This window comes from Pan paniscus, chromosome 1 (genome assembly GCF_029289425.2).
Source record: "Pan paniscus chromosome 1, NHGRI_mPanPan1-v2.0_pri, whole genome shotgun sequence".
Lineage (NCBI taxonomy): Eukaryota > Metazoa > Chordata > Mammalia > Primates > Hominidae > Pan > Pan paniscus.
Window position 1 is genome coordinate 42010134 of NC_073249.2, and position 13227 is coordinate 42023360.

At 35.1% G+C, this 13227-nt stretch overlaps 1 protein-coding gene across 9 annotated transcripts in view; it reads right to left on the reverse strand.

The window, feature by feature from the left end:
* Window positions 1-5238: 5238 nt before the first annotated feature.
* Window positions 5239-13227, reverse strand: part of CD55 (CD55 molecule (Cromer blood group)) — a 39218-nt gene continuing 31229 nt past the window's right edge. For 7 of the 9 annotated variants that reach the window (XM_008976508.4, XM_008976507.4, XM_003822896.7 and 4 more), the window contains one exon: window positions 5239-6195. In XM_008976508.4, coding sequence (XP_008974756.1) covers window positions 6131-6195 — 65 coding nt within the window. In that variant the 3' untranslated portion in view covers window positions 5239-6130. Of the gene's footprint in view, window positions 6199-13227 lie in introns of all 9 variants that reach the window. The other 2 variants (XM_063598756.1, XR_010110524.1) reach the window with 2 other exon arrangements.

Below are 13227 nucleotides of genomic sequence, written 5' to 3' on the forward strand. Positions count from 1 at the left end.
GACTCCATCTCAAAAAAAAAAAAAAAAAAATTTATATATATATATATATATATATATATATATATATATATATATATATAAAGGTTCATTTGCTGTGTTTGTATTCTGTTGAATTTTTTTCTCTCCCTATTTTCATTGCTTATATTTACTTGGCTTTTTAATATGTGAGACAATGATTCTAAAATTTTTTAGACAAAACAAAAATTAGAAGGAATTCCCATCTTCTCCATCATTTCCACCTATACCTTATATATAACTATCTCATTGTTTCTAGTTTATCCTTCCTACATTTCTTTTTGTACAAACGAGGATGTGTATTTTTTATTTCTTCTTTTTCACATGAAAAGTAGCATACCAGTCTTTTGTATTTACTTTTTTCACTTAATAATATATCCTAGAAATACTTCATAATAGTTCATAGAGATATTCCTCATTCTTTTTTCAGAGCTGCATAATGCTCCACTGTTTGGATATAACATAGCTTATTGAGCAAGTCCTACATATGAGCATTTAGGTGGTTTCCAGTCTTTTGCAATGACAAACAATGTTTTGGTGAATATCCTTGTACTGTATATTTCCATATTGTTGGAGGTATATCTTCAGAGTTCATTTCTAGATGTGAGATTGGTGGATCAAAGGGTAAATGCGTATGTGTGGGGTTTTTTTTAGATATTGGAAAATTCCCCTATAAAATGGCCGTATCAGTTTGCATTCCCACCAATAATATATAAAAACATCTGATTTTCCACAGCCACACCAATAGGAAGTGTGGTCACATGAAAACCACATTCTCAACATAACTAGAAGACAAAGCACCTACTTCAAATTGCCTATAAGAAAACAAACAAAACAAAAACAACCCAGGAGTCCTTCACACCACTCCTAGAAGCCTCTGTGGTGAGCAAGGGCAGTCTGTGGAAAGACTTCAATGAAAGTGAAAAAAGCTGAGCTAGCAAAGTCCTCAAATTGCTCCAAAACCATTGCCAGAAAGTAAGAGTCTGCCGTAAAAATGAAAATGCTGAAAAGGTGTCCTTGTAGACCAGAGCACTAACTACAAGCACTACTTTCAGGAAAGGGCCATAAACATAATGTGATCTGAGTTGATAGCCTTTGAAAGGTGTAGTTCCTAAAAGAGGAAAAGGTCAAAAGGAAGGGGAGCCATCTTTTGGTGATAGGATGGTAGAAAAAAAAATGAAATAAAATAAGAACTTGTGGAGTGTTTTGAGACAAAACAAAAATTAGAAGGAATGCAGCTCTCCCCTCCACAGCTTCCATTATAGGTCAGCCTCTGAGGTCACAGCAAGTTGGAGTGTGCTAGAGAGTGGTCCTGGATGAACAAACAGAAAATATCCATCACAGTAGGAGACTTATAAATAGGAAGAAAGTGGAGAGTTGATGAACATACTGCAGTAACTAAACTAGAAAGCGGAAAAGATTATATTGAGCAAGAAAATATGCCTGAATTAGTGATTTAAGAAGGTTCCATGGAGATGAGTGACTCAGGTAGAGTGAAGGAGGTCATTAGAAATCAAAAGGTCAATAAAACCAGAGGCACAGATGTTATAAGGAGTCATCCTTGTCAATGTGAAATAATTATGGATAATACCAGATTGTAGGATGGTTGGGAGACAGTGAGCCAGTTCCAAATCCCTCAACAGACAGGGGTGGGTGACCAGAAAGTAGGGGAATTGCAATAACAAGGGGTGGAAGAGGATCATACAGTGGGTTTGAATGTGCAAACAAATCTCTGATAGGCAAAAATATCTCATTGCACTTTCATTCCACATAGTACCAGGCATAGAGGTGAAGTTGGTGCCCTATTTTATTCATCATTGCTATTTGCAGACCAGTCCTCCTTCCTTTCCACAAAACCCTTTCCTTCGAGTCACGTATCATCAGAATATAGCACCTGCTATCTTCTTGTTTGCAATCATCTTCAGATGTACAAGCCACTCATTTCATGAAGATTTTAGCCCCTGACTCAGTATCACTCTCTAACATGAATCCCCATGCTTCTTGGTGATTTCAGTATCAATTAAGATGTTCCATGGCCTCCTCCGCACCAATACTTTTGTCCACCATTTTATCTCAACTTCTCACAACCATAGTTCTGTTTAAACCCTTGCATCACCAAAATCTAGAAGGCTTCAGTGTTAGTTTAGATAATGTCAACCACAATAACGTAACACACCAATCCCCAAAATGTTAGAACTCAAAGATTACAGAAGTTTATTTCTTCTTCACATGAAATCTAAAGTGGGTGTTCTTGATCAGCAGACAGCTCTCCTCAAAGCAATGACTCAAGCTCCTTCCTTTCTGTGGTTCTGTTATCTTTAGCACATGACTTACTAGGTTACTACAGTCACTTTCATCAACTCAGTGTAGGGAAAGAGGCAAGGAGGATCACATATGGGGATGTTTTAGGGCCAGACCCAGAAATGCTACACATCTCTGATCATGTTCCTTTGGCCAGAACTCAGTCCTATGTCTACACTTAACTGCAAGAGTGCCAGGAAATGTGTCTAACTTTGTGCCCAAAATGAAGGGGAAGTGTATTTGTAGACAGCTTTGTCCTCTGGTTGCCAATTCTGTTTTACCCTCAATTGACGCATTCTTATTTCTCACTACTGCATATTACCATTCTAGTTCATCCTAAATAGTACCCCAAGTCTAACAATGACATGACCCCATTAAGGTCTACAAAATATTGATCCTGTTACTCATTGTTTCTTACCACTCATATGTCTTCACTTCCCTTCTCACATAGCTTAAATTCTATGGTCCATCATTTTAATCACTCCCTTGTGCACATGCTCAACTCACGTCATCAAATTCACCTGGGAACACCCAATCATGATTAAATCCAAGCAACTGGTTTTTTCTGAGACTGTATCTACAAAGCTAAATATGACTGCAGAAAAACTCAGAACCAAGCTTGATGATTGCACTCTAAATTCATGAGCACTCACCTCAACTGGGTCTTTAGCATTGCCTGCTAATTGACTAAATGTCTCTAGTCCTTTCCTTCTCTGCCTGTCTTCAAACATAACACCTCCTCATGTGTCATCATTTTTATGATGACCTTGATGTATATGTCCCTGAGAAAACAGAAGAAATGTGAAATCAATTTCAAAAGCTGCCACCATGGGCATCTCCAACCCACCTGCAACAGTTCCCTCCTAGTACGTACTGAAGCCCTGCATGCTTCCACCTAAGGCAATCTCTCCACCTGTGCATTAAAAAGAGCTAAAACTTACTGAGCACTTACTACATGGCTGGCACTATTTTAAGCTCTACGTGTATTAACTTAATTCTCATTGCAAATCCTATGAGGCTGGTACTGATTTTAGGCCCACTTTACACATAGATAACTAAGGTACACTGACAAGGAATATCCCTTGAGTCCTGCAGCTGATAAATGCCAGGGCTCCGATTTGTCTCCAGAATCCATGCTTTTCACCAAGGAGAATTACAGGGAAAACATTTGACATTTTAGTAAATTACCCTACCAGAGTGAATGGACAGTTACTCTTTTTAAAGAGATGTGTGTGGGGGTTGAGATGGAAGACATGACAAAGGAACAAGGAAAACACCTCCACCACCTCTTAACAAATGAGTCATATGGATGAAAATAAACCAGCCACCACTGGAATAGGCTGCAAAGGAAGCAGTACCTTCAGGGAAGGGGCTGTTTTAGTTTTGGTAAGGAGGAAGAAAACACTCAGGATGGGTGGGAGGAAAATGAGGCATTTGCACATTGGACATTAACCAAAGCAAACAGGGCTAGGGTGTGACAAGACAAAAATTATTCATGTTCAAGTATTCCCAGAAAAGTGACAGTGATAGTGGGCTAAATATTATAAAACTCAAATTTCTACAGTGAGCAGGTATAACTTGCTGTAACAAATACATCAGTCTCAAGAGGAAAAGCAATACAACCTTTGCAATCAAAGTAAAATCTCACAGGAGAGGTTATCTTAAGCAAAAATAAAACCACTCAACCTCATAACTACAGGATACACGGTAAATATAAATCCTACAAGAAAATATCTTTACCCTCACAAGCCTACTGTTTATATTTTCTTCAAGGTAAATGACTGTTTAATAGTATTTCCGCTTTTACCCTTATCTAAATAGCAAGTTCTTGCTATTAGAAACCTATTTTATGCTCACTGATTCTAATTAGATCGAGCAGAAAAAGTCTAGAGCTTACAATTTTCACTTCTACACAGAACACATGACATAGTCTAGCCCTTGCTCTAAGCCTTTCCTACTTCGACCATCCTGCCACTATAATCTCATCTATTACTGCTTTCTCAATCAGCTTTCTGCCTTGAATATCTCCCACCCTGCCACTCAACTGCTTAACAAACAGCTTAAGCACCCACCATATTCGGGGCTGTAACATTCGTAACTTTATCTTCTTTCTCTCAATAAGTATATATTTTGGTCTTCCTGTGGCAAACTATAAGCAACTTGAGGGCAGACACTTGCAGTTATCTTGGTAAGCTCACATTTTAGCATATGACAACTTGCACATAGTAGGCACTCAGCTTTTTTTCTGAATAGCTGAGCCAGTGTTATTGCTATCCCTGGAAGCACTGGGTTATTACAGAATAGGCAGAGCGGGCCCTCATATTTAACAAATGAATGAATGAATAGGTGGATGGATATGTGCCTACTCTTAGAACTTCTAGGAAAGTTCAAAGAATTTCCTAATATTAGAAACTATTAGGAAATTAGGAACTATCACAACTGCTAGTTGTGATAACTGTGGTTAAGGAGGAAAAAAAGTTTTATTTTAAGAAATACACATTAAAGTCTTTACAGTGAAATGCCATGAACGTATGAAATTTAAAGTACTTCAACAAAACAGATGAAGCAAAATGACAAAATAAACATTGCCATAATAAATCTAGTTATATTCCATGCAACTAGTACATCTTAGTCTAGTCTAACACTTAAAATGTAATTGGCAAGATGACAAGAATATGGTAAAAACCTAGAAATTAATCAGATTGCCTTCAGGTAAATCAGTAACAAGTAATATAGATACTCTAATAGGAAAGGATATGACATGCTTGAGAAAGTACAATATAATTTTAAAGTAGCTGAAAATTATTCACACTAGGACAACCAAGGCACGGCATTCTGAACTGCTTGTAGGAAGCAGGTAGGGAATTTCTTATTTAGAAATAAAGTAGTCACGTTTAAGAATAAATTTCACATACTACATGATACCAAAAAACGGGATCATTTATTTCTATTTAGGGAAAATACATTTTTCTTCACATATCTTCTTCAACTTTTCTTGTTTTACATGTAAAATCAGAATGTTCACTGTCATAAATAAATATAAATAAATATTACAAAAGAATAAGATTTACAAATTTGACTATGGACATCTCGATTCAGAAACAATATATAATCTTTTCTTATGTTAATATTGTAGTATCTCTGGATACTTTTAAAGACATTAAGTCAAAGAAGACACCTTTCACAGGCTTTTTCCAAACTCTATTTGTGCAACAAAGGAAGATTCAGTCTTTCATTCTATATTCCTCCCTTATCACCATCAACACCCCTGGTTCACCAGCATGTTTCATCTTTAAAATATTTTGCCAACCCGAAGGAAAGATGAAAATGCCTTACAGCCAAAGATTACTTTATAATGTGGTTCATCTCTCTTTAGCAATTTTGCTTAGAAGAGACTGAATTGGGTTTTTATTTGCTTTTGATATCCAAATAATGTTTTTCATTTTTTATTTCCTTTATAAGTGGAAATAACATTACAGATCTTGTGGAAAAAAATCACTTTCCTTCTCTTTTCCTCATGATCCCATTCTAAATACGAACAAATCTCTATGCTTTCTTACACTTTTAGGAAAGGAATCACTCTCAATTCTGCAAGTTGTTCTATTTTCAAGAGGTGTAGGTGTGCTAAGAATGTGATTCCAGGACTGCCTTTTTTCTCCTTGCTCTGTTGACATTCCTAACACATCTTAAAGACAATGAAAGCATCCTAAATGAAGAGCACAATTGCATTTATTTTATCCAATATGCAGATAAGTCTAAGAAACTAGGAACAGTCCGTATACTTGTGTGTATTTTCTTCTTAACTCTTCTTTGGCTAAGTCAGCAAGCCCATGGTTACTAGCGTCCCAAGCAAACCTGTCAATGTGAAACACATGTGCCCTGAAATTTAAAAAAAAAAAAAAAAAAGTTAAAATCAAAATGATTTTATTTACTAGTGATAAATATAAATTTTTAGTTACTATGTGATAAATCACCAAAAAGAATCAGTTAATTTGGGGTGCAAAACAAAAAAAAATAATGAGTAATAGAATATGGACAAGATTCTACAGGTGGGGTTTATCAGCTACAGCAACAACTAAAATGTGACATGGAGTTTTTAGTTTCTCGAGTTGAATAGTGGCTAAGCTAGAATGAATTAAGGTACCTTCAGATTAAAAGTCAATGAATTCCTAAGTGTGGGAGATGTTAAAAAAGTATAAAAATAAATAAAAACCCCTGAATACTACTACATGTGGAAGAGAAGATTAAGAGATGAAGACACTCAGAAAGTTTTACAGATACATTTACACCAAGTTATTTTTGTGTGATAATTTTGTATAAAGATATGAGATGTCTTTTAAGATCTATAAACATGACCTATAAAAGGATATCTTAGCACATATTATAATTTTTCTTAAACATTAAAAACTCTAAAAGCCACCAAGCAAAAGGAGAAATACAAGGTAGGTCAACCATCTCATGATGCAAATTATCATAATGAAGGCATTCTCTTATAAGTCCTAATGTATCATCCCTTTCCCCCCGAATATTTGTGGCATTATAGCATCTAATCGTTACAATAAACTGAGTTCAAAATGTACGATGAGATGGTAAGCATTACTGCTACCAAGTACAGAACTGACGATGTGTCATAGTAATGAGAGATTCAATGTATTAGTCATTCATTCAACAAAGAAAAAAACAACTCTAGTGACAGTAGAGACTTAAGCCTCTATTATCCTTTAAAAGTCATGAAGAACCCCCTAGCCAAGGGTATTAATGGATATTTTGCAAGATACAGAAATGTAATTTTATTAAACCATATATACCTTTTATAATTTACCAGAAAGTCTTATTTCTGAGGTACCACCAGTCACACTTAAATGGTCAAACACAACATTGAGTACTTTGTTGCTCTCATGTGCATTATAAGAGCTGAATAGTAGAGAAGAAAAAAACTATTGAATTGAATTATGTAACTGTCATTTCAATCAAAAACGAAGTCAGGCATCTGCTTACACTTCCATCCCTAAACTAAAATTTATCATACAGACCTAACTCTTCTAAAAGAAATAAATCAATCCTCTGATAGGCAAACATGAAGAATCATTAAATGAAACCACATTATCACTTGCACATTAACTATATCCTGTCTTAATTAAGATCAAATATTTAATTAAATCAGTATGAAATCAGGAGGCTAGCCAAACATATATAAAGCTAGCTCTTACCCTCAACAGCTTATGTTTCCAAAATAAGGCAAGCGGAGTGTTTTTTATGTGCACATAAAAAAGACAAATTCTTTCTTAGGAGTTTGCATGACTTTCCCTCTAATTCAGAAAATAAGCAATTAAGTTCACTGCAAAACCCCAAAATACAATTCAAAACAAATACACTAGTCTGCTTATCTGTGGTTTCAGTTACCCACAGTCAACTGCAATCTGAAAATAGGTGAGTACAATACAATAAGATATTTTGAGAGAGAGAGAGACCCCATTCACATAACTTTTGCTACAATAAATTGTTCTAATTGATTATTCGTTGGTGTTAATCTCTTACTGTGCCTCATTTATAAATTAAACTTTATCTCATAGGTATGTACACACAGGAAAAAACACAGCATATATAGGGTTAGGCACTATCTGTTGTTTCAAGCATTCACTGGGGGGTCTTGAAACACCCTGCCCCCGCCAACCGAGGATAAGCAGAAATTACTGTATTCCCTCCTTCTATGTTCCAGTACTTTTATGTCCTTAATAGGACATACAAGTATCACAGCCAATTACCTTACCAAAGTATGTAAAGAAACTGATGAAAGCCAAGAGACAGCACCTGGTAAACTTATCACATCTTGCTGCCCTGCCCCCACCCGCCCTCCGCCCTCCCCTGCCCAGTCTCCATTCCCACCGATCCAGGGAGTCTCAAAGCAGTAGCTTTGGTAAACTGATAATACTCTATACATTGATACTTTATAACTTGATAAACTGATAACAGTATTTCAAAAGGAGAGTTGGAACAAATACAAGAAAGTACGTAAGATTGGTGGTTTAATTTTTTTTCAGAGTAGCTTTGCTGATGCTTCCATACCAACTCACTTTAGATGACTTAGTACTAACTGTGAGTTTTTGCTAGGCTCTAAATCACATTCCTAAAACATTTCTGATATATCTGGAGAAAAAGTTATGTCTTACTATATTTGCTATCATGACAGCTAGAATATTTTGTTGATATTAAACAAATGCCTGTAAAAATTATTAATCACTCCCCTGAACCTAATGGTCAAATATTTTTCTACAAGACTGACTCATTTAGTGAGTTAAAGAATATTTACATGCTTTAACTTATAATAGGCTTAAGTAATATTCTTAATTTAAGTAGAAAAATTGTAGAGGGTAAAAAGGAGATAGGTCACATCATCTAAAGAATTAAAACAGACAATTTAATAACAGCATTAAAGTAATAGATTTTTATTAATGGGAAAAATGGACAGGCATTAGGGCAGCTTAGAAATAACTCAAGTTTGTATAAATTCCACAACTAGTTTTCTGAACAGTTAAAACTACAAAACAGAAGAGGGTCGATTCAAATCATCCTCTGTCTACAGGACACATCAGAGCCAATCGTGACATTTATACTTAACATTATGTATATTCAATGCAGATTAGATATTTTAAATAATACTGATGTATGTGTATGCTGTTGTTGTTTTAATATCTGAGTGCTATGTGCCAAGCAATGTTCTAAGTACTTGACAAGTGGCAACTCATTTGATATATGATTATAATCATATGAGGTAGGTACTATATTTCCCCCATTTGTCTGCTGTCTTAACCACTGCGCTGTTTTGAGCTGGACTGGCATCTATTAATATAAGTGAGAAAAAGCCCTAATCACAGGCAATTTCACAGTATGTTAGAGGTTGATTTTTCCTAGATTTCTTTGCTTCTGTGCAACACTAGATACTATCATAAATTACACTGAGTGGAAAAAAATCAGTGGATTAATAGATCACAAAATGAGACTTCAAGTCACTTTGCTTTGAAATGCGCCTTTGAATATATTGAGAAAAAACAGACATGAAGTCTGTTAATCCAGGATAGTAATTACAGACAAAAATGAATACAGAGACACGCCAAAATTTAAATAAAGCTAAGAGAGTCATCTACTGATACAGTACCAAATTTTACTGGAAATAAACTAGGAATAAATTTTTTAAAATCACCAGAATTTCTGCTCACTCTGATTTTCCATAGTCCAACGACCAGAATTAGGGTACCAATTAATAGAGTACCAGCAAGAAATCCTTGAAGGGGAAAAGATATGGTAACACAGTTAATAGAAACATGAGCAATTAAAATTATATTATAGTTTCACAATGACATACATACTGGTTATGAAGTGAGTTACAAATAGGAGATATTAATTGCATTTTGTATATGGCTTCCTTATGTCACAAATTTTTGACAAATGCATGTTTTATTTGTCCTGTTTTCTTCGAAAGAAAAAGGAAGAAATATATTTGGAGTATCACAATGCTCAAATAAAAGTTTTTGACAGGTTTGAGAGGCTTCTAAAGTGTTTCAACCCAATCATGCTTTGATTAAATGTTTTGATCGTTGAGCATTCAAATATGGTGACAGAATTATGTTATTTTAGAGCTAGAAAGTATCTTAGAGTTCACTTTCATTTTTTAGATGAGTGAATTGAGTCTCAGAAAGAAGGAAGTTGAACATTAACATATGTGGTTAATGGGAAGGACATTTACCTAGTTTATAGTAGATATAACAGATATGTAGACATTTCTCCATCACAGGAAATATGCCTGTACTATTATCATCTGAGATTGGAGGGCAAACTATATTTACTTTGCCTACAGAATATGCTTTTTAGTGTTCAGTCTATGGTAGATTAAATTTCATTTCAAAAAGTTATATTCACTTTTAAGATTCAAAGCACTATTTTGAGCTGAACAACAGCAAATAATTGGTCAAATAAGTTGGTCAACATCAAATCGTTTTTATAGCTTACACAATCTTTCTTCTCAAATGCACCCATTTGCCCTTTTCTCTCACCATCTTCATTCTCTCTTTCCTCACCAACAGCCCCCCTCCCACCACCACCCCCACCAACCCTGCCCAGTGTCCTTGGACTCAACTCTATTGGTCTGTACTACAAAGGAAATGACAGATGACACTAGAATAGTAACTGAATCTAACGTGACTAATGAGTGTATTTGGCTCCAAATCAGCAAAATAGAGACACCGTACAATTGCACTGCCATGTGAAAACTGTGATTTAAAAAACAGCTATTTCTACCACAGGTAAGTTTTTACAGTATTTTACTTTAGAAGTTTATTTAACTGATCCCCTAGAATTGTATCATTAACTTAGAAACACTATCCATGAAATAAATCACAGCTCCTAAAAAATTTTGGGTTTCCCCCTTTCTGTCACCAGTTCCCACTAATTCCACCATTTTCAATATCTTATTTTTTATTTGAATACTAAATCAAGACAGAAAATTCAGAGTGATCTAGAACATTCGGATGACAGAAGTAAAAGGCTATTCCCAGAACAATGCTCAACACATATACATAGTTCTAGAAGAAAGTGTAGAGGCTGATGGTTTAACAGAAAACCAAGGCAAAACACAGAAATATGAAAAACAAAATTCTACATATCTTCTCAGTAAATTAATAAGAGCATATTATCTCCCAAATTAGAAACAAAACTTTCAGGTTCAAAGGCAACTGTTTATGATCTCAAAATTCACTTGGTATCTACAGAAAACCAAAGGTGAATCAACATTAAGATTTATGCAACTTGGGAAAAATGAAAGTATGAAATAATGAATGAAATAATAATTATGATTCCAATGTTCCTAAGATTAAACTGAAGAGCTCTTAGGTGGGAAAATAACATAATGTTAGAAAAAGGAGTATTTTAGTAAGGTTCCCCATCATGTAGAACTGTATTGCAGTGTTGAAAACATTGCAAAGCAGTTTGCCACCTATTATCTCATTTGATCACCTCTCATTATTAACACAGTGCATGGCAAACAGTAGAACAGTAGAAAGTGTTTAACAAATATTTATTAAATTGCACTTAATATCTTGTTTCCAGATAAGAAAACTGAGACCAAGAAAGGGTAAGTCAAACAGTTTATTGCCATAGAAAAACTCACTTCTAGCTCCAGATTCAGGCCATAATTTTAACTGTTTGAAATATTTTCAATAAAATACCTGATATTCATCAAACAAAATTTACATTAGATAGATACTACATTAATATATAGGGTATCATCTTCACTGCCAAAGAACCCAACTTAGAATTCTATCTACCTACCTACAAGAACTGGAGCGACCTAGAGGATGCACATCATCTTTTTTGAAGAAATGTGGGATGACCCAGACACTTCAAAAGGTCTAACTTGCAGAGCTAACAAAGTGGAAATGCAATGCATGTGCTATGAAAACAAAAAGTTATGGAAAGGTTTTGTTCTTGCTTATATCATACTTAATGTAACAGAATAAAGGGCCTGTGGGCAAGTGAAGTCACCCTGGGAAGAGATTTTCGTAGATGATTTGAAAAACAGTATGCTTGAGTAACCCTTAAATTTTCCGTTTTGTAAATGCAGATTCAACTCTGCTTCCTCAGAGAGACATCCACAGGATCCTTTAAGTGTCTTGCCATCATCGTTGGATTTTCTGTACCTCTGTATTTCTTCAATTTTTTTAATAAGGGAAATTCACATACTTCCTTTTCCAGACTAAACGTATCACAGAAAGATTATATGATTATATTATGTGACTTAAACCTGAATAACAGGCACATAACTGATGTCACTTTATAACGGGACTTAAGTTTGTCATGTATAGGGGCATGTAATAAGACATAAAGACCCCTGTAACCACATCTTATTAACTTCAAATAGCTACTTAAGAGTCAAGACTCTTGAAAGTACATTTAGATTTGGGCTAGTCTGTAATATATGCCATATTCAAGTTTAAAGGATAAATAAGTACACAATTGTTAGGGGCTACAGAAGAAATATTTTCTATATTTCATTGAATATTTCCTGACTTCTTATTTATTATTCTTTAAATTGATCTATTAGTCCCCATGAGGGACTTATGAATGTCTCAGTATAGGACTTTGGCAACAGAGGGGAATAAAGCAATACTTGTAGGGAATCATAGCACCTTAATTGTCCAATTTGGGTTGTATTGTCTCTTGGTCTGTCACTAGGATGAGCATCTTTCTATCTTTTAAAGTACCTGGGAAGATCACTTGAGCCTGGGAAACAGAGGTTGCAGTGAGCCGAGATTGCACCACTGCACACCAGCCTGGGTGACAGAGTGAGACCCTGTCCCCCCTCCAAAAAAAAAAAAAACCTGGTAATAGAGAAACTAGTCATCGGCCTCTATTTACTGCCTACTAGCTCTGTGAAAGGCAAGTTACAAATCTTGCAAAACCACAGTTCTCTTAGCTGAAAATGGGGTATAAATGCTACATTATAAGATTGTTGTGAGAAGAATATGAAATAATACATTTAAAAAAATCAGTACAGTACTTGCCACAGAGAAAACATGTAAATATTACCTGAATAAAAGACTGTTCTTATTCTTTGGTGTGGCCAGAGGGAGTGATGAAATTATCAGAAATCCAGCTTAGGAAAATAATAGTGATTGCATGCAGTGACTTCCTTAAGCTGATATTTATTCAACTTTTAGGACTGTGCTTTGAGTTTTCATACCCACTAATCACATTAAGCTTCAAATACTTCACATAGGAATCACAATCTCTATCTCTTAAATGAGAAAACTGAGTCTCAGAGAGATTAAGTTAATCACTTGGGTTGAATAATTACTAAGTGAAAAAAACAGGATTCAAACCAACATCCGACTGGTTTGACTCCAGAGGTTAAGTTCT